Genomic DNA, 27146 nt, shown 5'->3' with positions numbered 1-27146 from the left:
TCATTTCTATGCAGATGATGTTTTATTTATCCGTAAGGTCAGACAACACAAATCCACTAGTTAAACTACAGACAAAGACCTGGATGACTTCAAATTTCCTTCTTCTAAAATCAGACAGAATGTGTGTCTGATCAAAATCAGTGTGCAGACGTCATCTGAACAGTATCACTAAAATCCAAATCATCTGTGATGTTGAGGACGACTGTAATTCATTATTATCAGGAAGTCTAAAAACTCCCTGAAAAGCCTTCAGTGAATCCAAAATGCTGCAGCAAGAGTCCTGACAGGGACTAGAAAGAGAGATTTCTCTGTATTGGCTTCCTGTTAAATGCAGAATTTAAAATCTATAAAAATATAATACCATATTATCTTAACCCTTGGTAGAACCTCAAAATCCCATCCTTTCGTGAACCTCGGGACCAAAAATGGTCCCGCCCCAAAAGTGCTCTAAAAATGTTATATATCAATATTTTTTTCTACTTTAAATTAGTCAATCTTTTAAAACTACTTCTGCTTAAAATATCCATGTCAAGTTTTAATTATATTTTCATTGTTTTAACCCTTTAAATCCCAGTTTTATTACATGAGCGCCCTGTTTTTTTAGCCCCAAAAAACAAAAAACTTGAATATTTTCCAAAAAAAACATTTGAGGTAATATTCAATTGTTATTATAATTAGGCCTTTAGATGGACTAAAGATTGGCACCAAGAGTCATTTCGATCGCCTTTTATTTTTTTTCCAGGAGCGCATTTCATAAAATGCACACTATCGACCACGCCCAAAAAGTGCAATAAAAATATTAAATATTAATTTTTTTTTCACTTTAAATTGGTCAGTCTTTTAAAACTACTTCTCCTTGAAATATTCATGTCAAGTTTTAATTACATTTCGCGGATTTTAACCCTTTATATCCCGGTTTCGTCACATGAGCGCACTGCTTTTTTTGCCCCAAAAACATAAAACATAAAACATAAAATATTTTCCAAAAAAAACATTTGAAGTAATATTTTATTGTTATTATAATTAGGCCTTTAGATGGACAAAAGATTGGCACGAACATTAATTTCGATCCGGTTTTAATTTTTTTTCCAGAAGCCAAAAATGTCCCCAGGCGGCGCTGCTGCTCCTGCTCCCCCGGGGAGGAGTGCCTCTGCCGCGGGTGTGTTTCGCGCAGCGCCGGAGCATATGGTTCGGTTCCCGTGTCTGCAGCACACACTTCCGCTACCACGTGAAAACAAATACGTCATTTCCTGTTGATTAAAAAAAAAAAAAAAAAATCAAACGAACCTAAGGGTAGAAAATGGTCCGGAACGAGCAGCGGGACAGGCTGCTGTGGTACGCGGGAAATTAGTGTGCCTTTTCCGGGTATCTGTCTCGAGCAGGCCGCTGGAGAACATGTGTATGTTCCAGCAGGCGTCACATGTGGAGCAAGGGCGCCACCCGGTGGACAAATAAAAAAATTACAACTCCAAGGCCTGTAGTCACTTTTTGGCACAACACCGGAAACCTGACCATCGATTTGACCGTAATTTTTCTGGCGTGAAAAATAGCGTTTATAATGGGTTTCAATGGGGCACAAATCGGCCACGAGGTTCGATAGTGGATGTATGCCTTTTATTCAGCCATTTAAGCTCATTTAAAAAACTCAGACTGAAATTTTAAAATAAAATGGGAAAAAAATACATGTTTGAAAATTTGGCTATACTCCATTAAACACAGTGGAAATGGCGTGGAATTAAAAAACGCAAAGGCCACGAAATGGTCCCAGGTTCTACCAGAGGAATTTACTCTCTCTTTGCTGACTTAAATGTGGATCCAAGTTTCTTCGGCTTTCAGGACCCCGGTTTGGATTCAGGAGGCAGACACTGTCTCTACTTTAGGCTTCAAACTTTCCTCTTTGCTAAAGCATATACTTAGTGCTGGACCAGGTGACCCTGAATCCTCCCTCAGTTATGCTGCAGCAGACTTCTTCCTGTTAAAAGGAATTTCTTCCTTCCCATTGCTGTCGAGTGCTGGTCTGATAGTTGGCTCTCCTGGAGGGTGTTTACGTGCAGCAAAAATCACCCTGAGGTGTCAGTTGCTGTAATTCAGCACTTTATGAATGAAACCATATACAAAGATTAAAAAGGTATTTCCATCACACACCGTGACAGATGTCATTCTGAAGAGAAAACCAACGATTTCACTTCACCTGCAGGTGTTTCTAATGTTGTGGCTGATCGCCATGGGGGGGCAATGAAGCTGAATTTGTTTGAACCTGGTTAGTTTTTAGAAAATCCTGAAATGTTCACACTGTGTGTTGCACATCACCTAAAACGAGGCGACAGCAGGTGAAATGGAGGCATTTCAGCAAAGCGCTTCTTTGTAATTTGAACCACCGACAGATTTTAAACATCAACCAGATCTTACAGCCGTTTGCTCTAGAACATTTTCAACATGCGTCAGAGCCGAGCTGGGATTTTTATGCCCCCTGCCTGAGCCTTTAACATCATCAGGCTGACTCAGATTTCAACAAACGGCGAGTTGTTGCTGCTGCTCACCCCTGCTGCCGTTCAGGAGGTGAGCTTAAGGCCCAGAGTGCAGGAATGAGCCTGTGTGCTGTTACGATTAGCATAACAGCATTCACACCGGTGAGAGAGGAGTAAGAGCCGAGTCAAATGAGCCATGGGGTGTTTATATACAGCTGCACCATTAATTCATTAGGGAGCCACAAAAACCAGGAACAGGAAAAACTGTTGGATTTTATAAAACCACAAAATACAAGAAATCTCTCCCCAGAGGATTGGACTCCCGATCAGCCAGAAATCAGCGAGGCTGTCAGTTTAATACAGATTTGAGGGAAACGGAGAAAAGATTACAATTACACAAACACAATGAGGTGAAAGTCCTGAGGATAAATGTCAGACCGACACTTTGACTCCATCATCTGGATCTGTTACACTTCTTTTTGGATCATTTCTCGCATAAAAAACTGAAAATGTGGCACAGAACAGACACAAAGAGACAAATTCATGGCAACATTTGGTTTTTTAATTTGACCCGCCTCCTTTTTGACCATAAATGGAAGGAAAATAAACTGTAGATGAAGTTTTTCACTGATACCTGTGTGTGGTAGGAATAATTTCACCGCTGCAGATAAAAGATTTCCATCTGTAGTAATTTATTTTTAGTGGTGTGGGTGAGATGGTGCAGAGGTGGGTTGCAAAGCGGTTTGCAGCTGCTTATTGTTTTGAATTTACAATCTAATGCTAAGTCACAAACATAAACGGATCTCAACACTCCGGCTTTGGAAAGTGAAGCTTTATTTCTTAATAAACTCTTTGAAGACCAAAACTGAAGTGGAGATGTTTGTCCATACTGCCCAACACGACGTTTTACTGAAAACCAAACACAGGAGGGATGATGATCTGAGTGGACCACAGCTACAGCTCAGACCATCAACAGGACAATGATCCAAGCACAGCAGCAGATCTGCAGCAGAACGACTGAAGAAGAATCGAGCTGCTGCAACGGTGCAGAGTCCAGACCTCAACCTGCCTGAGACCTTGGACCAGCTGTGCATAAATGAATGCTGCATTTGCAGTAAGTCTGCAGCTTGTGCACCGGACTAGACATAGTACTTGAAAGTCTCGGTGCTTTAACTTAAAACATTTACAGCTTGTTAAGCCTCTTTCCACACATCAAATACTGAATTCTCCAACAGCTACGACAAGAAATTTGACGTGTATAAAATCCAGACGCGTGACGTTTGCCGTCCCCGTCGGTGCTGATGGAAATGGGTTTGGAGTCCTTTCCATTCCACTTCGCTGAGGGAGTTGAGAGGAAAAGCACCATGTGCAGCTCTGACTGTGAAGAGTACAGAGGCATGAAGACCTGTAGTGCACTTCATGCCTGTAAACTCACCTGTGCTCTCGAAAAGTGAGTACAGGAGTCCGCCATTCGAACGGACGAGCGTCTCAAACATCCTCACATCCAACCCCACAGTTTGGTTGTGTTTCTAAGCCTGTCACCTTGTAAACGTTAACGCTGTGTTCAGACCAAACGTTCAGCAGTTCTGCCCGAGGTTACCCTGTAAATCTGTGAATATTTGTGCGTAAAGTAGGAGAAATTAAACATATTTTCACAGAAAATCCTGTCATTTTGCTTATTTTTCTCCTGCATCTTGTTTTGTTCTGCCTCTATATAAACGATGAATTCTACACATGCTGGGTGTTACTGGGAGAACCAGTCCTACAGTCTTTGTACGAGACCCCATTACAGGTCTCATGCTCAAAGGCCAAACTCTTAGATGTAGAGGTATCAGGCGAAACGTCACCTGAAGTCTTAAATGAAGATCATTGTTCTGTATTCATGGCTGAGTTTTTCTCAGCAGTCTTGAGGATGTGAGCTCGTTAATGTGTTTGGCACCTGCAGCAGGTTTGAGACTGCACACCACAGAACCTGCAAATTCAGAAAACTGTGTAAAGAACACGTTTGCAGAAGGATTCGGTGCATCTGTTAACTCACGGAGGAAGGACGGGCTGGCATGTGGCATCCCTTCTGTTAGTGCAGTAATCCCGAATGTCTAAACAAGGCCATATCTCACCACGGCGACACCGGTATCCTAGCAGCTGCACCCGATGGTGTTTGTTGGCACGGAAACAGCACAGAGGCTTAGAGGCGAGCACACACACAGAGACAGACTGATGAGTCTTTTCAGCTCTCTGTAAATAAGGTAAATGCAGGATGCAAAGTACCGGGAAATGTGCAAACACGGGCTTTACTACCCAGAGAGGATATCAGTCAGTCAGAGATGCCGTCTGCAGCCGTCTTTCATGAACATCAAATATATTATCAACTAAATCATTAGATGAAGCTGATGCACAAATGCACAGAACATTTAGGTGAATTAATCATGCACATGTGAGCCTCAGCGGGAGGCTCGGGTACATCTGCATTTAGCCCCACTTATCCTTCCGGGGTCCCCTTACACTGTGACACAGCTGCAAGCGTCGCACAATCAGCAGCTACATCTGGGAGCTCAGTTTGGCTGAATGCACCACAAGTGTTCCCTCGGTCTGATTTATGCAAATCAGCGACGCACATCTTTAAAGACGGAGCGTTTCAGCTGCTGCAGAGGTCAGCTGGCTGCACATGTTTTGTCACATGTGCTTTTCCCCTCTAATTAAGACTTCACACACCCCGCTTGATGTGGAAGGCTAAAGGCTCATTTCTCCTCCAAGAGCAATTAATAAAAGGGGAGAGCGTCTGTGAAGTGTCAGCAGCCCTCTGCTTACAGCCGACAGCAGCAGCGACACAAACAACAGCAAAGTGAAAACAGATTTTTAGATAATGACCCAGACACAGCTCGCTCCCATCGCACTGCAAAATAATTGAATTCGCTCAGTTATCATCAGGAGCACCTCGGAGGTCAGATGAGGGAAGCTCTGCTGTGACAACATCCTTAAAGAGGAATACCACCAGGACCTGAGGACATGAGCGGTTCTGAGCGATGTATGGAAAATAGTGTGTTTGACTGCAGCACGGACGTTAGATCGCCGTCAGCAGGCAGTCGACGCCACAGCCTCTGATCTGGGAGTTATTTTTACAAACATAATCATCTGTTGCTCTTGAGCTTCAGGTGCAGACATCCTCCTTCAGGCTTTTCTGGCATATTCATGGTTCCCTCAGTTACAGCAGCCCAGACCATCACGCCACCGCTGCTGTGATGTTCTCTTTATGAAACGCTGTTATTTTGATGTGACGGGACTCAAACCTTCTCAGGGATCATCCAGATGTTTTCTGGCAGATGTGACACGAGCCGTGGTCAGCAGTGGTTTTCTCCTTAAACTTTCCCATGGACGCCATTTTTGCCCCGTCTCTTTCTTGTTGTTGAACCATGACCTCTGACCTTAACTGACCCGAGCGAGGCCTGCAGGTCTGTAGATGCTGCTCTGGGTTCTTCTGTGACCTCCTGGCTGAGTCGACGTGCTCCTGTGAAGGTTCAGCACCGTTCCGGGTTTCCTCCATGTGTGGATAACGGCGCTCGCTGTGGTTCACAGAGGCTGGCTCAGGCTGATGATGTCACTTGTTTCTTTAGATCGCAGTGTGATGCTGACGTGCTGCTGGTTGAGACCTTTCAGTCTGCTTCACTTTATCAAGCAGCTTCTGTTTAAGGGATTTATCATCCAGCAGGTGTGACAGTGATCAGGTCTTTTCGGAAGCTCAATAAAATGTGGTTAACGAGAGTTAATTCATTTTTAACAAGAAGGTCCAGGTGGGTTTGGATTTGTGTTTGTATTTACTCTCGTTATCTTTGTCTAATAGTCAAATTACTTTGATGATCTGAAACATCTGAGGCCTCCAAATCTGAGGCCATGGTTCTCAGCCGGAAAAGGGTGGAGTGCCCACTCCGGGTCGGGGATGAGTTCCTGCCCCAAGTGGAGGAGTTCGAGTATCTCGGGGTCTTGTTCGCGAGTGATGGGAGAAGGGAGCCGGAGATCGACAGACGGATTGGGGCTGCAGCTGCAGTAATGCGGACGCTGCACCGGTCCGTCGTGGTGAAGAGGGAGCTGAGTGTAAAAGCGAAGCTCTCAATTTACCGGTCGATCTACGTCCCTACCCTCACCTATGGCCACGAGCTGTGGGTAGTGACCGAAAGAACGAGATCGCGGATACGAGTTCGGCCATCCGGGAGGGGCTCAGAGTAGAGCAGCTGCTGCTCCACATCGAAAGGAGCCAGCTGAGGTGGTTCGGGCATCTGATAAGGATGCCTCCTGGGCGCCTCCTGGGTGAGGTGTTCCAGGCATGTCCCACCGGGAGGAGGCCCCGGGGCAGACCCAGGACACGCTGGAGAGATTATATCTCTCGGCTGGCCTGGGAACGCCTTGGTATTCCCCCGGATAAGCTGGAGGAGGTGGCTGGGGAGAGGGAGGTCTGGGCCTCTTTGCTTAGGCTGCTGCCCCCGCGACCCGGCCCCGGATAAAGCGGATGAAGATGGATCAGAAACACGTCTTTAATTTGACTTCTCAGTTCTCAAACACAGAAATGAGACTAAAACCTCTAAAATTGTAGTTGGAATTCTGTAGCAACACACATCCGCCTCCTACGCTGGAAAATATAAAAAATTTAAAGTGGACAATGGAAGTTCGAAGTTAATGAGGGACAAACGCAGAGAGCTGTGTGCTTGTTTCCACCTCTGAATGATTCTTACACATCTGCTGTTTGTTTACGGAGCCAATCGAAGAGGTGCTTTAATTCAGAATTATTTATGGAGCTAAAGAGACGCTGAATCACGAGTGATGGGAAGCAGAGTGGGAGAGAAACAGGCTGACTGGTGTGGGCGTTATACTGGACCATCATAGTGAAGAGAGAGGCGTGCCTCCTGGGTTTTCTGGTCACACCCACTCGGGAGGAGATCCCAGCAGAGACGCAGGGGCTCCCTGTTGAAGTACAGATGACATAAGAGCTAAAAATTGGGGTGTTGTTGAAATATTGAAGCTGTTCACTGAGACGAACACCGAAACCTCAAAGTTTTAATCTTAGCCTTGACCAAGTCCCGCACTTTGTGACCTGCTACAAAAATGTTTTAGATTAAGAAAATTCATATTTCTGGTTTAAGGATTCAGAATAATTTCCCACAAGCTCAAAGCCTTGGCAGGCTAAAGATGAGGTTAAAATGTGAATAAAGACATGAGACTGCCGTCACAGAGAGGGGAAATCCCTAATATGGTCAGAAGCTTTAAGGGCAGAGGAGAAAACATTTAAAAAAATCATAAAAAATAAAAATATGCAGCTGGAAATGAGCAGATTCAAACATTCAACACCAGGATAGGGTGGAAATTACAAATGAGTTTAATTGCCCATCACATCACTTTGCCAGTGATTATTAGCTTAGTTGATAAAATACCACAAACTTAACTTAAAATTCTTGGTGGTTTACAGACAAAAGCTTTAATTTTTCATGTAAAATGTGAAGTTCGGGGACAGGACTTCAGTTTGTCGTCTTTTCAGCGTTCAAGAAAGAAATATTTAAAAACAAAAGTCTGCAGTGAAACGAACAAAACACCACCTGAGTGTACAATGAGCACGGTTTATATAAAAGCCATGCAGTAATCTGACTCACACGGTCACAGCGAGCGGCTCTTGCTGTGAATTTGACATTTTAAGAAAAATACAGAAACTCTGTGGGCGTGGTCAGTCCTCTTCCTCGGTGTCCAGCGGTCCTCGGTTTGCAGGGAGCGATGCTGTGATTCGCTGCCAGCGGTTTGGTGGCCAGATGATGTGAGAGGCCCGACCGTGAAGCAGCCCCACAGACACCTGGGAAAAAAACAGCATCACAACTTTTAACAAATGGTCAAATTAAACAAATTTTATTTGATCGTTTTACCACTTTCGAATTCCCTGCTATTGTTTTTAGCAGCCCTCCAGTTTTATCTGTCACACTTTACAGACCACCTAAAGACAGAAGTTTTAACAAACACACACTCAAAATCACTTTAACCTGCACATAGATAATCCTTCTGACCCTGCAGCAAAAGAATTCTTAAACGTTCTTCACTGTTTGGATTTTACCTGCACGTCACGCAGCCGACTCACAACAGAGGACACACTCTGGACCTGGTCATCACCCATGGGCTGTCCACAGCGTGTCCTCTGTTGTTGGCTTGGCTGTCTCTGACCACTACTGTGTGTTTATTAACATCACCGGTTTTATTCAGCGGGAGACCTCGGTGCGAACTGTGAGGAGGCGCTATCTAACCTCTGAAGTGGCTGCAAATTTTACCAGGGTTTTAGACGAATGCCCCCCTGCGATTTTATTTTTAATCATTTTATCAGCAAACTGAAGAAAAGCCTTGACTCCGTTGCTCCACTCACCACCAACAAGATTAACGTAAAACACGCATCACCCTGGAGAAACGAAGAAGTCAAAACACTCAAAGAGATTGCAGGGCAGCAGAAAGGAGGTGGAGGAAAAATAAAAATGTAATTAAGCATCAAAATCAAAAACTTAAAATGTACAATAATACATTAAGGAACTCAAGAAATTCATACTTCGCCAAAATAATCAGTATTAACAAAAATAATCCCAAGGTCCTCTTTTCCACCATAGATCATTTATTTAACCCTGATTTTAACAGCTCCCAAAGAACCCCCACAGACTCGCTCTGTGAGCAGTTTGCAGACCACTTCAGGGGAAACGTCAGCGCCATCAGATCTGATATTTTATCTAATCGTGATATGATTGTAAACACATCTGAGGGCTCGATTGTACCTGAGGAGACACTGGACAGCTTTGTCCTGGTTAATGCTGAGAACCTTAAGAAAGTTTTCTCCACAGTGAGACCCACCACATGTCTTTTAGATCCAATCCCTTCTTCACTCTTTAAAACACTTTATGGATTTTTTGAGGCTGAGCTTTTATACATGATGAATTGCTCTCTTCAGTTGGGTGTCTTCCCTGCTGCCTTTAAAACGGCGGTGGTGAGGCCCCTTCTGAAGAAGAGCAGTTTGGATTGTAATGATTTTAATAACTACAGACCTGTATCCAACTCACCATTTTTAAGTAAAGTCTTAGAAAAACTTGTTTTTACTCAGATTACTGATTTTCTCAATGATAGACAGATCCTGGAGATATTCCAGTCTGGATTTAGGGTGAACCACAGCACAGAGACTGCTCTCCTAAAGGTTTTAAATGATCTTAGATGTAACTGGGACGCCCAACAGCTCTCAGTCCTGGTGCTGCTGGATCTAAGCGCAGCCTTTGATACAGTAGACCACGCTATTCTTTTAAACAGACTAAAACACATGGTGGGCCTCTCTGGTGCTGTACACAACGGGTTCACTTCCTGTCTCTCTGACAGAACTTTTATGGTGAGTATGGATACATGCTGTTGGACACATGAACAATAACCGTATGACTGTTCCCGCCACTAACACATGACCCTACGCTGTGTCACTGCATCATTCCATGTTTTGGCACTGATCACCACCTGCACTCATGTATATATCTTTCTACGTAGCACTTTTAATTCTTATTCTTACTTTTATTTTTTCATGTCTATTTAAGTGCAATTTATGACAGTATGTTTGCACTGAAGCACCGCAGCAATTTCCTAATGTTGTAAACCTGCCCAACATTTGGCAATAAAACCCTTTCTGATTCTGATTCTGATGCTCCTCTAAGATCCATAAAATGACATGTGGTGTGCCTCAAGGGTCGGTTCTAGGCCCTGTACTTTTTAATTTGTATATGCTCCCTCTCGGCGGTGTCATCAGGAGGCATGGAGTGAACGTCCACAGTTACGCTGATGACACGCAGCTGTACATCTCTGTGTCTCCTGATGACACCAGACCAATGGATGCTCTTTTTAACTGTATTCTAGATATAAGATCTTGGATGGCAGAAAACTTTTTACAGCTTAACCAGGACAAAACTGAAGTTTTAATCGTCGGTCCCGAGGCTCAGAGAGAGAAACTCTTGTCTAAATTAGAGGCATTTTCACTATGTCCTTCGCTACAAGTGAAAAACCTGGGTGTTATTTTTGACTCTGAGCTTGGTTTTATCCCACATATTAAACATGTGACCAAAATTGGATTTTATCATCTAAAAAATATAGCCAGAGTCCGCCCTATTCTCTCTCGGGCCAACACAGAGATGCTGATGCATGCTTTTATTACCAGTCGCATTGATTACTGCCCTGCTCTCTGGTCTTCCTAAGAAGAATATTTCAACTTTACAACTTTTGCAAAACTCGGCAGCTCGTGTGCTGACAAAGACCAGAGGGCGGTCATGTATCCATGACCGCTTATGTTAAGACCAGGACATGTCCTTCAACGCACATATTAAACAAATATGTAAGACTGCTTTCTTCCATTTGTGCAACATCTCTAAAGTTAGAAATATCCTGTCTCAGAGTGACGCTGAAAAACTAGTTCATGCATTTATTACTTCCAGGCTGGACGACTGTAATTCATTATTATCAGGAAGTCCTAAAAACTCACTGAAAAGCCTTCAGCTGATCCAAAATGCTGCAGCAAGAGTCCTGACAGGGACTAGAAAGAGAGAGCATATTTCTCCTGCTTTGGCTTCCCTTCATTGGCTTCCTGTTAAATCCAGAATTGAATTCAAAATCCTGCTCCTCACATACAAGGTCTTAAATAATCAGGCCCCATCTTATCTTAATGACCTTGTAGTACCATATCACCCTATTAGAGCACTTGGCTCTCGCTCTGCAGGCCTACTTGTTGTTCGTAGAGTATTTAAAAGTAGAATGGGAGGCAGAGCCTTCAGTTTTCAGGCCCCTCTTCTGTGGAACCAGCTTCCAGTTTGGATTCAGGAGACAGACACTATCTCTACTTTCAAGATTAGGCTTCAAACTTTCCTTTTTGCTAAAGTATATAGTTAGGGCTGGACCAGGTGACCCTGAATCCTCCCTTAGTTATGCTGCAATAGATGTAGGCTGCCGGGGATTCCCATGATGCATTGAGTTTTTCCTTTCCAGTCACCTTTCTCACTCACTCTGTATTAACAGACCTCTCTGCATTGAATCATATCTGTTATTAACCTCTGTCTCTCTTCCACAGCATGTCTTTATCCTGTCTTCCTTCTCTCACCCCCACCAATCACAGCAGATGGCCCCGCCCCTCCCTGAGCCTGGTTCTGCCGGAGGTTTCTTCCTGTTAAAAGGGAGTTTTTCCTTCCCACTGTCGCCAAAGTGCTGCTCATAGGGGGTCATATGATTGTTGGGTTTTTCTCTGTATCTATGAAGCGCCTTGAGGCGACTTTTGTTGTGATTTGGCGCTATATAAATAAAATTGAATTGAATTGAATTGAAGAGAGTGTGGGGAGTGAATTGGAGGGTGGGGTGGGCTGCTTTTAACCATGTAAAGCACTTTGTGCTACATTTCTGTGTGAAAAGTGCTTCATAAATAAAGACTGATTGATGGATTGATTGACAACAGAGAGCCGATTCAGAGAGCGAGAGCCATCCTGTCCTCAGGTACCACAGGTGTCCTAAAGTGAGCCTGTCATGGAAATCTCTTTGAGCATCGCTGACTGAAGCAGCTGTGGTGGAGCAGGAGGTTTGGGGGTGACAGAGGAACAGGTGGGCGGAGCAGACTGCAGTTTAGAGGGTGAGTAGCCTCATATACGGAGGTGGCTGCCTTCCTGTTTGTCCTAGCAGCAGGACAGCACAGAGGGCAGTGACCTGCAGACGTGGGTGGAGCCCTGCAGGATGGAGCGCGTGCGGTCAGGGTTAGCAGTCGAGTAGTCAGTTTTGCATAGCAGGGTGTCTGAGGATGTTTGTGGCAGCCATGGAGCAGGTCAACCTGTCATAACAGGTGATTCAGGGCTCCCTTTATAACCTGCTTTAGCAGGTCCAGCAGACCATCTGTTATTAAAGGGAACAAAGTGAACTGAGCACAGTTCAGGCTTTTCAGTTCTACAATCGATGGCTTTCTCTCTGTAATGCCCCACCGTCTTTGACTGACGTTGGGGGGAAAGTGCAGTTCGTGACAGCATGAGTCTTATAAAACCACAAAATCTGAAGAATTCAAAATGAAAAGATTATTGGGCAATGAAATGTGAACAGAAATAAGTAAAACACGGCTCCAGCTGCCTTTCTTTGCTCAAAAACCCTCCTCTAGTACACGTGTCAAGACCTGTCATCCAAAAATAGTTTTCTCATTGTTTATTCTCCAGTCACATCACGGAGCTGGAGGCCTCAGCAGCCAATGCTTGCTTCAGAGATGGATACCAGATCTGCAACCACAGTAAGTTGCCATTTTCAAAGTGCCCCATCAGAGCCAGTCTACTTTATGTTGCAAATGCATGCAATCATCATCTCATTGAATCTGATTGTGCTGACGGGGATAAAATGGCAACAACTGCAAATATGTTGCCGTCTACATACAGAGAAAGTGCAAAATGGTAAAGCTGCTCTGCAATCTTCCTTTTCTAAGGAATATAACCAGAATACAACCAGCCGAGTCAGCGTGTCACAGATGATGTCGACACTCTGACTCAGATTTACTGCAACACGTTGGTAAATCTGCAAACCTTCACCAACCTGAGAGTGACGGCGCTCCAACCGACCACGGTGGTTTGGAGAAAGGTCGCCTCCACCAGTACCGTCGCCTCGCCATTAAATTCGGTCACCCAGAGGTTGAGGGTGTTTCTGGGTGACCGCTTTGATTGTACTTGCAAACTCCAACAGCAAAAGATGTTTGAACTTGTTTAAATGTAGTCTTTGGTTGGGCTTAGTCACAACCACAGCTCAGTTATGCTGAATGTAAAAAAACTGAAGCCTTCTTTGAATCGAACACATCAGATGCTGACATCCAGAACCTGCAGGGACTGTTTGTGAAAGGCACCAATCCTCTGCTTCGATTTTGTTGAATATATTAAAGATACGTATCCAAGCAGCCTGAATTAACACGACGCCGTGGGTTGGTTTTCCTCTTTTTGAGTCACTGGTTGCCTTGGCAGTCTGAAATGAGCAAAAACTGATTTTTTCTGATTTTTGAAGTGACGTGCTTCTTATTTAGGTTTTCACAGGTTGACATTCAGCTTGAGGTGCAGAGACTTGCAGACATCAACGGCAGAGATAATTAAAACCGGCGCGCTGACAGCTGAAGATCCGTCCACTCACTGCTGTCCAGCATCGTCCTCGCCGCATCAATTAGATCTGCTTTTCATAAGGGCGAACGCACACACACCAGCAAATGTCATAAGCTTTTAATGATTCCTGTTATCTCTCAAAGCCAGCCTCTATATTTAAAACCATATATACATATGCGGCATTCATCTCCATCTCCAGAATAACCTTTAGAGAGCTCGCGCTCGGGCTGGAGGTATTATGAGGAGTTGGTTTCAGAGAAAGAAAGCAACGTTTGATTTGACGCAGCAAATTCAACGCTACAGTCTGAGTAACAGGAAGGAAAAGAAACCTCCACCTCACAACAGCTGCGGGTCAAGCTCCAGTTTAATAACATGTGGTAATGAAACAGCTGATTAATATTCATCCGGCTGCAGATGACACTGAGCTGTTATCTGCTAAGGTGAGACAGTGAGGAATTACTAAATTACACACCTGAAAGCTGTGGAGGCAGAGAACCTCCAGGTCAGCACAGATTCATCTTTCTTTTAATCTCAGAAACACGAGGTTGGAAACTTCAAACAAAAACGTTTGTTTTGCACCTTCGCTCCACGATTTGGGTTTGAAGATTCCTTCAACTGGTGACAAAAATCAGGAAAAGTATCCACGCTGGCTTCTTTACGCCAAACATGGTTAAAACATGGCTGCCAAGGTGACACGTAGTTGTTCCTTCCTTTGCTTTATTGATGCTTTCTTTCTTTCGATGCTCTGTTTTTGGCTTATTTGGATATTTGGTTTTTTTTGTTGATTATTGGATTAGCTTCATTTCTTGGATTCTTTATAACACGTTGCTTCCTTCTTTTCTTACACTGAGATTTTTAAGGCGACGATTGACAAAGACAAGCATGTAGGAGAAAGTGAACGTGCCTAATTTCAGGTTTTTCAGAACAGGAAAATTGAGAATTAATTAAAATGCATTTATATAGAAATTCTTCCTTCTTTTGTTTCTTGGAGGTTTTTCCTTTCAGGATATGTTTTTATTTTTTAGCAGTTTCATGCTTTAGATGGTTTTTTGCTGCCCTCTGCTGTCCCATGACCACTAGCTGTGGTTAGACCAGCGGTCTCCAACCTTTTTTGCACCACGGACCGGTTTATGCCCGACAATATTTTCATGGACCGGCTTTTAAGGTGTCGCGGATAAATACAACATAATAACGATAAAAACAATAACAAAATAACGCTGAAAACCGATAAAACCCCTGAAAACCATACATTTCACACCTGAGCCTCAACTCTCGCGGCCCGGTACCAAACGACTCACGGGTCCGAGGCCCGGGGGTTGGGGACCGCTGGGTTAGACGACCAGAGTCGGGTTGCTGGGCTCTGTCACTCCGAACCCTGCACAGCGGAGGTGGTTTACTGAACCTGATTCCTCCTGAATGGTTTGGGAGGAGGCTTCTTTGCAGAGTTGGGAACACCTGAGTGACCCCTCCCGGGGAGACATCTGGAGATTTCTGCCTTGAATGCTGCTCCTCAAATGTTTTATGTGGGCAGAAAGTGGACGGGTTAACACTACTGTTTTTAATGAGCACATTTTTCAATGACTACGACTCTGCTAGTGTTGCAGACAGATTTCAATGGTTTTGAAAACAGAAGAGGAGCTTTGATGGACGATGGTAGCAACAAGCATTCATCAGGTGCTGAACAGAATAATGAGCTCCGCCCAGGTGTTTCCAGGTACACGTCACATTACCGTGACTGAACAACAACGCTGGGCGAGAGACTCAAACGGTTCCTGAACGATGAGAATAAAAAACTTTACAGGTGGCCTGCGTGATGGATGCTCAGGGTTTCTTTAATGGTAACCATTAAAGAAACCATTAAAGTTATTGGTATAGTTTAGACTTTTGTAATTCATCCATAATTTTTCGCTTCACTTGTTTTGATTCTATTTTCTTGGATTTCTCTGTTTTGGTTTCACCTTTTAAAGGCGACCGCCCTAATAATTAACAGCTTTTGTGCTTCGTACTTTCCTACCTTCCTCCGTTGCCTCTACGGTTTGCTGTTTTCCTGATTTTGTCCATCGGGTCCTCCTTTGGGGTCTTCATTAGTCTTATTTTTAATTTCCTTGCTTGTTAGTCGAACATCTCTCAGGTTCGTTGTCTCTGTTGCGCCTTTGTTTTCTTTGTATTTTTCCGGATCGTTGGTCAGTGGCTTCCTTTTGCCGTTCAGCGGTCATGCGCCGAATTCCACGCTGCATCACTTAGTCCCGTAGTCTTTTCTTCTCGGCGCTCTCTCGGCTCATTACTTTCTCTGTTTGTGTCCACATCAGGATTGGCTTTTCAGCTCTGAGAGGAAGAAACCTCAGCATCTGGCTGACTCACCGTATTGATCAACACCCCCCCATCAACTCTCTGCAGATGAATTGCGGCCGTTTCATGCTTTGGGCTCAGTAGAAATCTTATTTATTGCACCTATAAACGCTTTAATAGGCCATACTTCCCACAGCGTGAGATCGACTGACATGAAAGCCTGACTCGTGTTGCATATGCATGAAAATCTCCTCGGTTTCACATTTTACAAAGTTCTGAAAACCAAACAAAGAAAGAACATTTTTAACTTAGCAACAAAAGAATGTGGAGGAAAAAGCTCCATACAGCGCTGCACTCGGACCATATAGTGTATATAGAGGTTGTGGGTGTTTTTCTCTGTTTTGTTTTGGACTATTTCTGATCGACCCGAAGGCTGACTGCATCATCTGCTGCACTGAAAGACTGTGAGGTGGGTGGCAGCGAGGACTGCCAGGCTGACTTTAAAAAGAACATTTTATTCAAATGAGACCTCCTCATTGGAGAGGATACATCCTGAATATAGTCAATTGATTTAGCTGTTCGAGTCTATTTCCTGTGGTATGAATATTTGGTAATAATATGAAACTGTCAGCACATTGTGTTTCATGATACAACACAGCTGAGGCTTCTGCTGCTGTGGCTTTGGCCATTTGGCAGCAATGAAAGGGTAATGTGATTTTAGGGACGAGAACGCCGGTGACGTCTGTCACGAGGGGCAGAAGCTGACGTGTGCTCTTCAACTCTGCAATGAAACATCTACTGACAAAGACCACTGCGCTCACACCACCTTTCTGAGCAGCAGAGAAACGTCTCCAGGCTGGAACAGGCCAGAGCTAGTCTGGAGCAACGACTGGATGTCATCCTTCTGTGCCATTAAGCAGTGACAGACAAATAGCTGTGAAAATGGTGACAGGTGTGGATGAAATAAACACAGGTTGATGTTGTTGTTGACTCTGACGTCAGCAGATTTCTTCAAACGTGCTGAAGAAAGAAAAAAACGGCCACAGCTTTGGACTCTGGGTCTGGCAGAAGCTCCAGTTTCACCCCAGCAAACGAGCAGATGCATCTCAAGCTGCAGAATAACGTGAAGCTACAAATATCTGTAAGATACCACAGCCTCACACCTTTCGCTCTTGTATTTGTCCGTGCAGTGACAGTGTTAGACGATTATATGTAAAAGAAAGTTTTCATGTGACAGTCGAGGGAAAGACTGAGTCCACCCCTGATTCAACAGCTTGTAGCAGCAATAACCTGCAGGGAGGATTTTCTCTGTGGCTTCGTCAGTCTCTCACATCACTGTGGAGGAGTTTTGGTCCACTCTTCTTCATATTCTTTTTCGCCTCATTGAGGTTTGCAGCATTCGTTCATGCACAGCTCTCTGAGCTCTGCAGCAGCTCCGTTCTTCTCTTCTTCGGTCGTTCTGTTGCAGACCTGCTGCTGTGCTGGGATCTTTGTCCTGTTGATGACCCGGTTTGGTCCGAGCTTCAGCTGTGGGACACACGGCCTCACACTGACTCTACAGAGGAGCTCATGGTCCACTCAGATCATCGTCCCTCCTCCACCGTGCTGACGGCTGTATGAGGTGTTTGTTTCCTCCAGACGTGCTGCTGTGTGTGATGGACGAACATCTCCACTGTGGTCTCGTCTGTTAAGATGCAGTTTTGGAAATATACACCATGCTGGTATGTTCTCCTTAGAGAGAAGACTCTTTCCCCTGAAGCCCTAAACAAGCCATACTTGTTCACTCTTTGCTAACCAGCTTTTGGATTTTTGGAGTTCTTCTGAGTTTTGCACGGTCTGACCTTGGGGTGAATTCTTTGGAACGTCCAGTGCCGTGAAGACTTGCAGCTGAATGTTTTCAATTTGTGAATAATCTCCCTTAGTATTTGTAGACGGCCTTATAATCCTTCCCAAGATCTTTGCTGACATCTTTCCTCCTTGGCTTGGTTCAAACTAGCAAAAGTGCCATAAGTAGTGGTGCTCACACCAACTGATGATCCTTTAATTAAGTGCATTTGTGCATTTAATAAGCAGCACCTGGCTGGTACTGACCTTTAATATTCTTAATTCCTATGGAAGCAGTAAGCGTGCCATTTACTGAGACTGAAAGTTAATAAATACGCTGAACTCACTGTTTAGTACGTTTTACAGAACCATGGACCAGAACAATCCTAAGGCAGGGTTAGGGTTGATTTCAGCTCCTCTCTATCAGCCCATCCCAGCAGCCATGACATCTGGTCAGACCCCCTTCATAGCAAAGATCATCTAACAGGATGTCAGAGGCAGCAGTTTGTAAGGAGCTGTAGTTTACACCTTCGTAGGAAATTCTCTGCAGATGATCATCATGTGAATCTAAATTACATTTAGCCACAGACTTCACACTGAAACAGCGGTCTTTAATGAAAAGTTGGAACTGAACGGGCGTTTGCTCGAAATACTGAAAGAAAACTCATAATCTGCAGAAGAGTGGTGTGGTCAGAAACATAATAGGAGAGAGGCACAGCATATTTAAAACTCAGCCTCTCTTTGTAGGGCAGAACAGCTGCCGGTCGTCTCAGGAACAAAGAGGCTCTGCAGAGCTGCTGCTCTATGTGCTCTGGGTTTGAGCTCAGAGGGGATTTCTGCTCAGCTCCTTGGATAGCTTTGCATCAGTGGGAGAGCAGGGCTTTCTGTCTGGCTCTGAATGTGCTGTCCATAGCAAACGACTACTTCTTTGCTGAAAAATTTATCCCGCTCCAACCAACAGGGGAAAAACTACAAATAGCGCAGAGAACAGGAGTCAATATCAGACTTTTAACACTCTTCCTGCTCCGGAGAGATGAGCCTGAAACACGGCGTTAATGAAATCTTTATGTGTCTGTCAGGATGAACAAACCAGGTCTGCACAAACATCCTGCTTTGTTAACGTACTTGTCATCTCTGCCGACCACAACAAAACGCTGAAAGATGGCGCCGAAACAAGCCGTCACTCTGGCTTCCCTACGGACTCTGTGACGCTCGGCTCCAGTCAGGAGGAGAGGACCCAGCTCGGATCGGGACAGGGCAGATGAAACCGGGCCCACAGTATGCAGTGCACGTAAAGGAAACATACTGGAGTTATTTATCCGTGGATTCTCCCAAAGCTCCATGTTCCTTCTTTACCGTTTCCCCCAAACAGTACAGTGTGCTGCAGTAATGCCTTGCTCACAGCTTCATTATTTCTCCTTCTGTTTAAGCCATAATAAAGCTTTACACCACATTTATGAACAAAGTGTGAATCTCGACTTTGACAGTGAGATTTTTGCGAGACTTTGGGTCCTCATTAGTCAGGTCTCCATGGCAACGCTGACGCGTGTGTGTGTCTATGATAAATTTGTTTTCAGGTTCACGTCTGTCCATCAGCCTACTGGGTGAGGAGCTAAAACTCTGCAGAGGGATTTAAAAAACACCTAATTTTAAATAAACGATTGTAAAGGAATTAATTCATTATTAATTATATTAAAGAACATTTCAATCACAGGTTTAATCGAAGCCCAGATTTGGATCCCGCTGAAACATTTTAAACTTGTAGTGTATGCAAGAACACACATATGGACACAAGTATGACGCAGCCTGCACACATCACACCTACAGGAGCTGCTCGACCGTCTCTGCACTCAGTGATGTCTCTGACACACTGTGCAACCAGGTAAAGATGGTGGTTGGTGTATAATTCGGTTTTTTGATGTTTGGGACTGACTGCAGGTAGCTTCAGTGATCAGTGCAGAGGTTTGCTGTCAGGAGGCAACCTTAGTCTAATCTGGAGGGATCATTCAAACAGACTGTTGAAGGTTTGCAGTTAATCAACATCCATTTTATAGAGTCAGACAGATTCCAACACGTAATCCACCAACGGTTTGGACCTGTGCAGGATATACTGGACAAAGGATGATGAAGATGGAGCTGCCAGCAAGGAGGAAAAGAGGAAGCCCTCAGAGGAGGTTCATAGATGCAGTGAAGGAGGCCGTGCAGAGGGCTGGAGTGATTGTGGTGAAATAGAAGTTAAGGAAGAAGAAGTCTCTATCAGGTCATCACAGCAGCTGCAGCATCATCTGCAAAGTCATGTGTTTTTATACTGATGAAGATTAAGAGACGTAACCCAATACTGTTTCCTTACTGTGTATCGCAGACTGACTGAAAACTCCTGAACATAGAAGTTGTTTCTACCAAAGGAGGGCATCAATGTCACTGCAGTGGGATGAGTGCTTACCGGTCCAAAGCTGTTGCTGTCCAGACTGTGGCCGTGATGATCTCCCTCGATCCAGAAGTGACCATCTGGAACTCGAACATAGCGGTTCTTGTAGGCCAGAGTCCTGAAAAGATGGAAAATGAGAGCAACTTCTAAGAAAGCAAGAACTTTGTTTTCAGTCAGACGTTCATTATAAATTCATTCAATTTAATCGAGAAGACATTGTCGAGATGACCTGCTGAAGTTAGGGTTAGGGCATCACAGTGGGAAAGAAAGCTGATGGAGGGAACTCTGAACTTGGCATGGTTGTTGGTGCCAGACAGATTGGTCTGACTGTTTCAGAAACTGCTGATCTGCTGGGATTTTCCCACAAACCCATCTTTAGTGTTTACAGAGGTCGGACTGAAAAAAAAAAATCCAGTGAGCCACAGTAATCCAGTAACGTGCCTTGCTAATGTCAGGGGTCAGAGGAGAGTGCCCAGATTGGTTCAAGCTGACAGAAAGGCAGCGGTAGGTCAAATAACAACCAAAGCCTGCAGAAGAGCATCTGTGAGTGCACAACATGTTGAACTTTGAGGCAGAAGTCCACACTGGGTGTCGCTGCTGCCAGCCTAAAGCTGCATTTCAGAGTCTCACCAGAACTGCAAAATAGAAAAGCATTGAAACATCTTTTGAGTCTCGATTTCTGCGGCGACATTTGGACGGTAGGATCAGAGTATGACGTGAACAACATGAAAGCATGGCTCCATCCCGCCTGTATCAGCAGTTCAGGCTGGCTGTGCACTGACTGCAGGAGAGTTTTTCCTGGGTCCCAACTGAGCATAATTTAAACTCCGCAGCCGACCTGAGTAATGTTTCTATGTCCATCTCTTTGTGACCACAGTGAACCATGATGGCTCCACTCATGCTGAGAGGACCACAATTAAACTCCTCAATTCAAACACAGAAATACAACAAAATCAAATGTCGCCATTTATATTCAGACTTCAGGCAGCATTACATTTAATGCAACACCAGCATTGGAAAATTATTACTGTTAAACTGCAGCGATGACAGCAACTACACCCATTTTTACTGATGCATGAAATAAATCAGGTTCCAAGTATTGATGGCAGTGATAATAAAAGAAAGAAATGTTCACCAGAATTATGATGGTTTTGTAATTTCCACTGTTTGTTTTCAGTTCAGTTTAGGGTCAGTTAGTTATTTCAGTTATATATTTATATTTTATCACACCCAGCTTTATTCTTTGATTTAACTTTGGATATCTATGACGACCCGACTCAAAAACAGAACTGACTAGGACTAGGAATGACTAGGAACAAAGCTAGCGGGCTAACTGTAGCCTGCATGATGTTATTTTTTTCAGTCACAATACAGTAAAAATATAATGACAACTACTCACAAGGCAACTATACAGGCTGCCTGGATGGAGGCAAGCTGTCCAACTTGGACTGACTGCAGTCACTCACACTTTCACACTTAAAGTTCATTTACTCTGAATCAGATGATGAGGTTGCAAACTTCAGCCTTTTCCTGTAGTTTTTTCCCAAAACTGACAAAAACAACAAGTGAACCAAGCAAGTCTCTTTAAACCAAATGAGAATGTTTAGTCCACTTATCCGCTCTTTAAGTCTGACGTCATTAGCCGTTTCTGGGTCCAAAGTCAAACGAACACTGCACCATCGCTGAGAGTTACATAATAAATAAAATGATCAGCGTTGCTGCTTTACCAGGTGTAACAATTAAGTTTAACATCCAGGCATCCATGAAAACAGGATTTATGAAGTTTAACAGAGTTAGAAGTTAGCGGAAGTTAGCTCGCTAGCTTCCACCTAAACACCTAAACACCTAAGCATGTTCTGAGTGAGAGGTTTCTGAATAAATTAAAACGTACAGCTCTGTTATCACTTCCAACATAAATGAAGACAGAAAACTAAACAGCAGTGACGTTTGTAGGGTTACTGAAGTTTGGCTAGCTGGTATATAATGATGTGGTAAATGGACTGATTCTTACATGGCGCTTTTCTACTCTCCCAGAGTACTCAAAGTGCTGTATACACTCATTCACACTCATACAAGCACTTCTATATTCAAGTGCAATCTAACCAACATTCACACAACTTGGGGTTAGAAACTTGCCCAAGGATAATTTGGCATGCAGACTGGGGAAGCCAAGGATCGAACAACCAACCTTCCAATCAGTAGCTGATCTGCTACGTGATCGCTAGCGACACAGCTATGTTAGCATAAACACACTGAAGCCTGCAGGATGAACACCAACTTTTTTCCACTGGATAAAAGTTAACGTGAGGGTTCCTGATGGTTAGAGACAAATGCAATCGCATGGCAGGATGCTGTAAATGGACCAAACTTCAGTCAGGAGAACAACTGAGATAATCCATCCACAATATGAGGTTAGTCATTCATATACTGCTGCATGGGCTGGAGTTACATCATAAGGGTTTAAAAACTGAGCTTTAAAATGAAGAGCGATGATAAAAACTGAGAGAAGCCGACAGTGATCACTGACTGTTTTGAGGGGCTTGTTCAGATTAAATAGAAAAAGATACAAAACATTAAAACATGTTAAAAACACAACAGCCTTAATAAACGTAGGGTAGTTTGGGCTGGAAGCAGGATTCATACGTCATCACTTAAAGACCGGAGTGGCCAGATTGCATTAATTCTACTGCTAGCTGCTATTCCACACTTACCGTTTGTGTACTCTGCACATATATGGTACCTGTTGTATCTCAGATTGCAAAACACACCCAACTACAGGAGGGCGCTTAGCTCAAATTGCAGCATACACCTGGTAGCTGTGTTGGATTGAGGTTGGATCACATTCACAACATAAACAAACTGCTCTGGAGTTCATTTGAAACCTGATCGAGATGTGTTTTTGGTTCACACCAGAACAACTGTAAACTGATAATTGCTGTGTCTTATCATCATTTCATTGCCTTAGTGATGCACTAAAGTCACTCTGACGACTGCAGCTGACTGCGAGTTGTCTGAGACCTGGTCCTCATCTTCAAAGGTAACATGGATGCAAGTTGTTTGCACACGGTTGGAATCATTTTGATTGTGTTACGGTCTCTAACTGTAGCATTAGCTAATGTTAGTGGTGTTGCTGGTATATCTCCAAAAGTTGATTCTGTTCATCTGGACGTAGCGTTTTGTGGGAGAAACATTTCATCACTCATCCAAGTGACTTCTTCAGGCTCAGCTGACTGCAGGTTTCAATCTTATAAACAGGACATTTGCATAATGAGTGAAACCAGCCCACTGAAGGAACAATGGGCTGGGAGGTCAGTTCCTTAATCTTAATTATGCAAATTCTCATGACCATTGATCAACAACCACTGATCAATGGCCATGAGTCCCATTCACAGAGAGTTGGGGAATGGCTACAATCACAAGTGCATTTTCTGCTTTTAGCATGTTTCAGACTTTTTGTATTGTGCTTTTAATCTTAACAGTTTCTGGAAACCAAACAGGAGCTCACAAAATGATCTCCAGCGGTAAACTGATCAAAGTGTTCATGTGGGAAGACAAAAAAAAGAAAATGAAAATCAGGAGAGAATAGCCGTTAACGTTTTCATTGACGGTGGATCAAATTATCGCCTTCATTTCATTATCCTTAATCATCAGCCTCCAAATCATCTCCTGCAGCGTCACTTCCCTCCGTCACCTTATCGCTCAAACAAAGATCTGATCAGAGGATTCAGCCTAACAGAGGTGGTGGAGGGGGGCGGTGCTCATCTCGTCCTGCAGCCGCTTCAGTTAGCTCGTCGCGTTTATGAGGAGAAGGTCCGACGCCCTTCATCATCCCTCTGGACTGTTACGAGGCTGTTCCAGCCCTGATTTATCATCCAGCTTGGGAACATTGTGAATTATAGCCTCAGTGACTTTTTAAATGGAAATTTGTCTGCAATTCCTCACGCATGTGTGTGTGTGTGTGTGTGTGTGTGTGTGTGTGTGTGTGTGTGTGTGTGTGTGTGTGTGTGTGTGTGTGTAGGTTGGTCCTGCAGGCTGACCAAAGAGGCCTTGGATACATAAATATTGATTTAGCCATAGCAGCTGAATTTACTGACTCGCAAAGGAAAAGAAATAAGAGAAAACAAGCTGGGACCTTTTTGCAGAAATAAAAAGGTTGCAGTTTATATGACACCAATTCTCTGCTACATTTGACAAGGAATGAGTATGAAATCTTTAAAGAACCAAGGACAATTGAGTTTACTGCATTTAGTCTTTCATTCGACTCAGCTTGGTGTGCTGTGGTGATGAATCAGAGCTACAAGAAAAAGAAATCATCATCATTTGTGGTTTAAAAATCCGTCCCAGCAGTTATTTTTTGATGAAATGTAAATTTTCTAATTAACTTTTTTTCCATTAACATGCCCGCCGTGCTTCTACATCAATTAGTGCGTTCTCCACGTGCACCTTTCAAGTGAGTAAAAAGGTGCGACCTTGATGTTATCTCCACAGCGAAATTAGCAGCAGAGCTGTGGCCTCCCAATCTGTTTTTAATATCTTTAGTGCCTTTGAGCAGAATTTCATAGAAAACCTAGAGAAAGCTGCGTCTTAATAATCCCAGTTTGGGAAAATGCTGCATTAGAAGCACTCGCAGCTACACCGACTGAGCTTTTACAGTTAAAGTGCTTCACAAGTAAACTTACTTTCATATCTGTCGGTGTCTGGTTTTCTTTGAGGTCTTTCCGGATTACAAAAGAAAATAATATGCATAATGTAAAAGGTATTTTACTGCTACAAAGGCTCTCCCAGAGAGACGAAGAACATGCATTTTATAAATATACATATAACTGGATAAATGCTGCATAAGAATCTCTCAGAACTGACGGAGCTTACTGCACTGGCTTTGAGCTCTTTGAGTAAAAGCGTAACATATAGAGTCATGTGGAAGTCTTCTCATGTTATGAGTACGTGTTTGACAGATCCTGTTGTTACAGCTGTGTGTTGTAGTTTGTCATGTATGCATCATGTGGTGTATTATGTAGTTTGTGTACGGACCAAATCTGGGGGGGATGCTGCAACAGTCTCCATGCTGCAGAGAATGCACTGTGGATAGTAACGGCTGCATGGTGAGGATTGCTTTTGATTTCTCAAGCACATTTAACACCATCCATCCAAGTCTCCATCCACTCATAACGAGCACGAGCGTCAGGGTGATCCTGGGCTTTCATGATACCTTTGAACTGGTCTTTTTCCAGAGTGGAAAGATTGTACAGCATACATCTTTAATGACTTTAAGAAAAACTGTTTGGGGGTTTTCTCTGATCCCCACGGGTCAAAGGTATACATATAGGCTCAGATATATACATATATGCCCACTAATATATGGTTAAATAACTCTTAGCAAGTTGCTCCTCAACCAGACGTTTTTGGTACCCATTAACATCATCCCGGCATAATCCAGTCTCATATTTTTCCACTCTTCGTAGCAGAATTGGAAAACTGTCACTAAACTGTCCACGTTTCAGCCATCTAGCTGTTGATTTGAGAAGTTGAAGAATTTAGATTCATTATTCCATCCACTGTGGCTAATGTACCAGGACCACTGGCAGATACTACCGCCACCATGTTTGACAGCTGTTGCACTGTTCTTAGGTTGAAAGTCTCATATTTACTCCTCCAAACATACTTCTTGTCTTTGTGGCCACATAGCTCAGTCTTGGTCATGTCTGAAAACCGTACATGGACAACTGCAAAAGTTTTGATTTTGTAGCTTCTGTCTTTGTTGGCACCCTCTCAGTCAATGGAGATGCAAAACTGGCCTCACTGTTGATGCAGGTGTTCCAGCAGTTTCCAGTTCAATTCAATTTTACTTATACAGCACCAAACCACAAACGCCTCAAGGTGCTTTATATTGTAAGGTAGACCCTACAGAGAAAACCCAACAATCATATGACCCCTATGAGCAAGCACTTTGGCGACAGTGGGAAGGAAAAACTCCCTTTTAACAGGAAGAACCAGGCTCAGGGAGGGGCGGGGCCATCATGGAAGGCTTGAGCCTCGGTGGTTCCTTAACATCCTAACCAATTTCCTCAAACCTGAGATGAACAGTTTGGGTCTTCTTACAGACCTCAGTAAAGCAGTGACACACCTAAATAACTTGCACTAACATACAGTTGTTGAACTGATGATCTTGAAATCTGCAATTGTTTAGAAATGGATCAGAGAGACTTTGCTAACGTGTTTAAATCTGGTGTAAATCTTGTGCAATCCTTCCACACTGGAACAGTTCAAAGAAATCATAAAAGCTCAAGGTTACCCTGACATTCATGCTTGTGATGAAGGGGTTACATGAAGAGGATGTGGAATCTTCAATACCCCGCATCCAGACTGACAGCTAGACAACAAGTAGCTCCAACTTTCAGAAGAAGGAACTGCTCTCAGAGCTGGAGATCGACAATGTACAACACAAATGCTACAGCAAGGGGGGGGGGGGGGGGACATCAGGTCATTCTGGGTGTCTCTCATCTACTAGCATTTCTACTAACGTCTCATCAATGGGTGCTAACTGAAGACCAGACAGTCCTGATCCCCGAGGATCATCTACCAAGGTGATGCCCTGTCCCCACTGTCGTTCTCCGTAAGCCTGAACCCCCTCAGACTACGGAGTGGAGCAGTTGTCAGCCACCTCCTCTACATGGATGACATCAAGCTGTATGCCAAGAGTGAGCGAGACATCACATCATCCACACCGGCAGGATATACAGCAATGATACTCAGACTGGAGACGTGTAGTCGGATAATAACAAAGAGAGGGAAAGTAGTCAAAACCGAGGCGCTCAAACTACCAGAAGGCAACATCGCAGACATCGAGGACAGATACAAGTACCTGGGGATCCCGCAGGCAAATGGGAACCATGAAGAGGTCGCTAGGAAAGCTGTAACCCAGACCCAGCACCCTGAGACTGTATAATAAATGGAAGGAATGAGGCCGGGAACTGATAAGTGTCAGTACCACTGTTGAAGATGAGA

General features: G+C 43.8%; 1 protein-coding gene across 4 annotated transcripts in view; it reads right to left on the bottom strand.

Moving 5' to 3' along the window:
- Positions 1-7810: 7810 nt before the first annotated feature.
- immp2l (inner mitochondrial membrane peptidase subunit 2) overlaps positions 7811-27146 on the bottom strand; it is a 218561-nt gene continuing 199225 nt past the window's right edge. For all 4 annotated transcript variants that reach the window (XM_026172424.1, XM_026172421.1, XM_026172423.1 and 1 more), the window contains exons 5-6: positions 20157-20259; positions 7811-8298 (exon numbers count right to left, since the gene is read on the bottom strand). In XM_026172424.1, the coding sequence (XP_026028209.1) occupies positions 8176-8298; positions 20157-20259 (226 nt within the window). In that variant the 3' untranslated portion in view covers positions 7811-8175. The remainder of the gene's footprint in view (positions 8299-20156; positions 20260-27146) is intronic.

Source organism: Astatotilapia calliptera, chromosome 7, assembly GCF_900246225.1.
Source record: "Astatotilapia calliptera chromosome 7, fAstCal1.2, whole genome shotgun sequence".
Classification (NCBI taxonomy): Eukaryota; Metazoa; Chordata; class Actinopteri; order Cichliformes; family Cichlidae; genus Astatotilapia; species Astatotilapia calliptera.
Note: the sequence above shows the minus strand (reverse complement) of the source record. Positions and strands in the feature narration are given on the sequence as shown.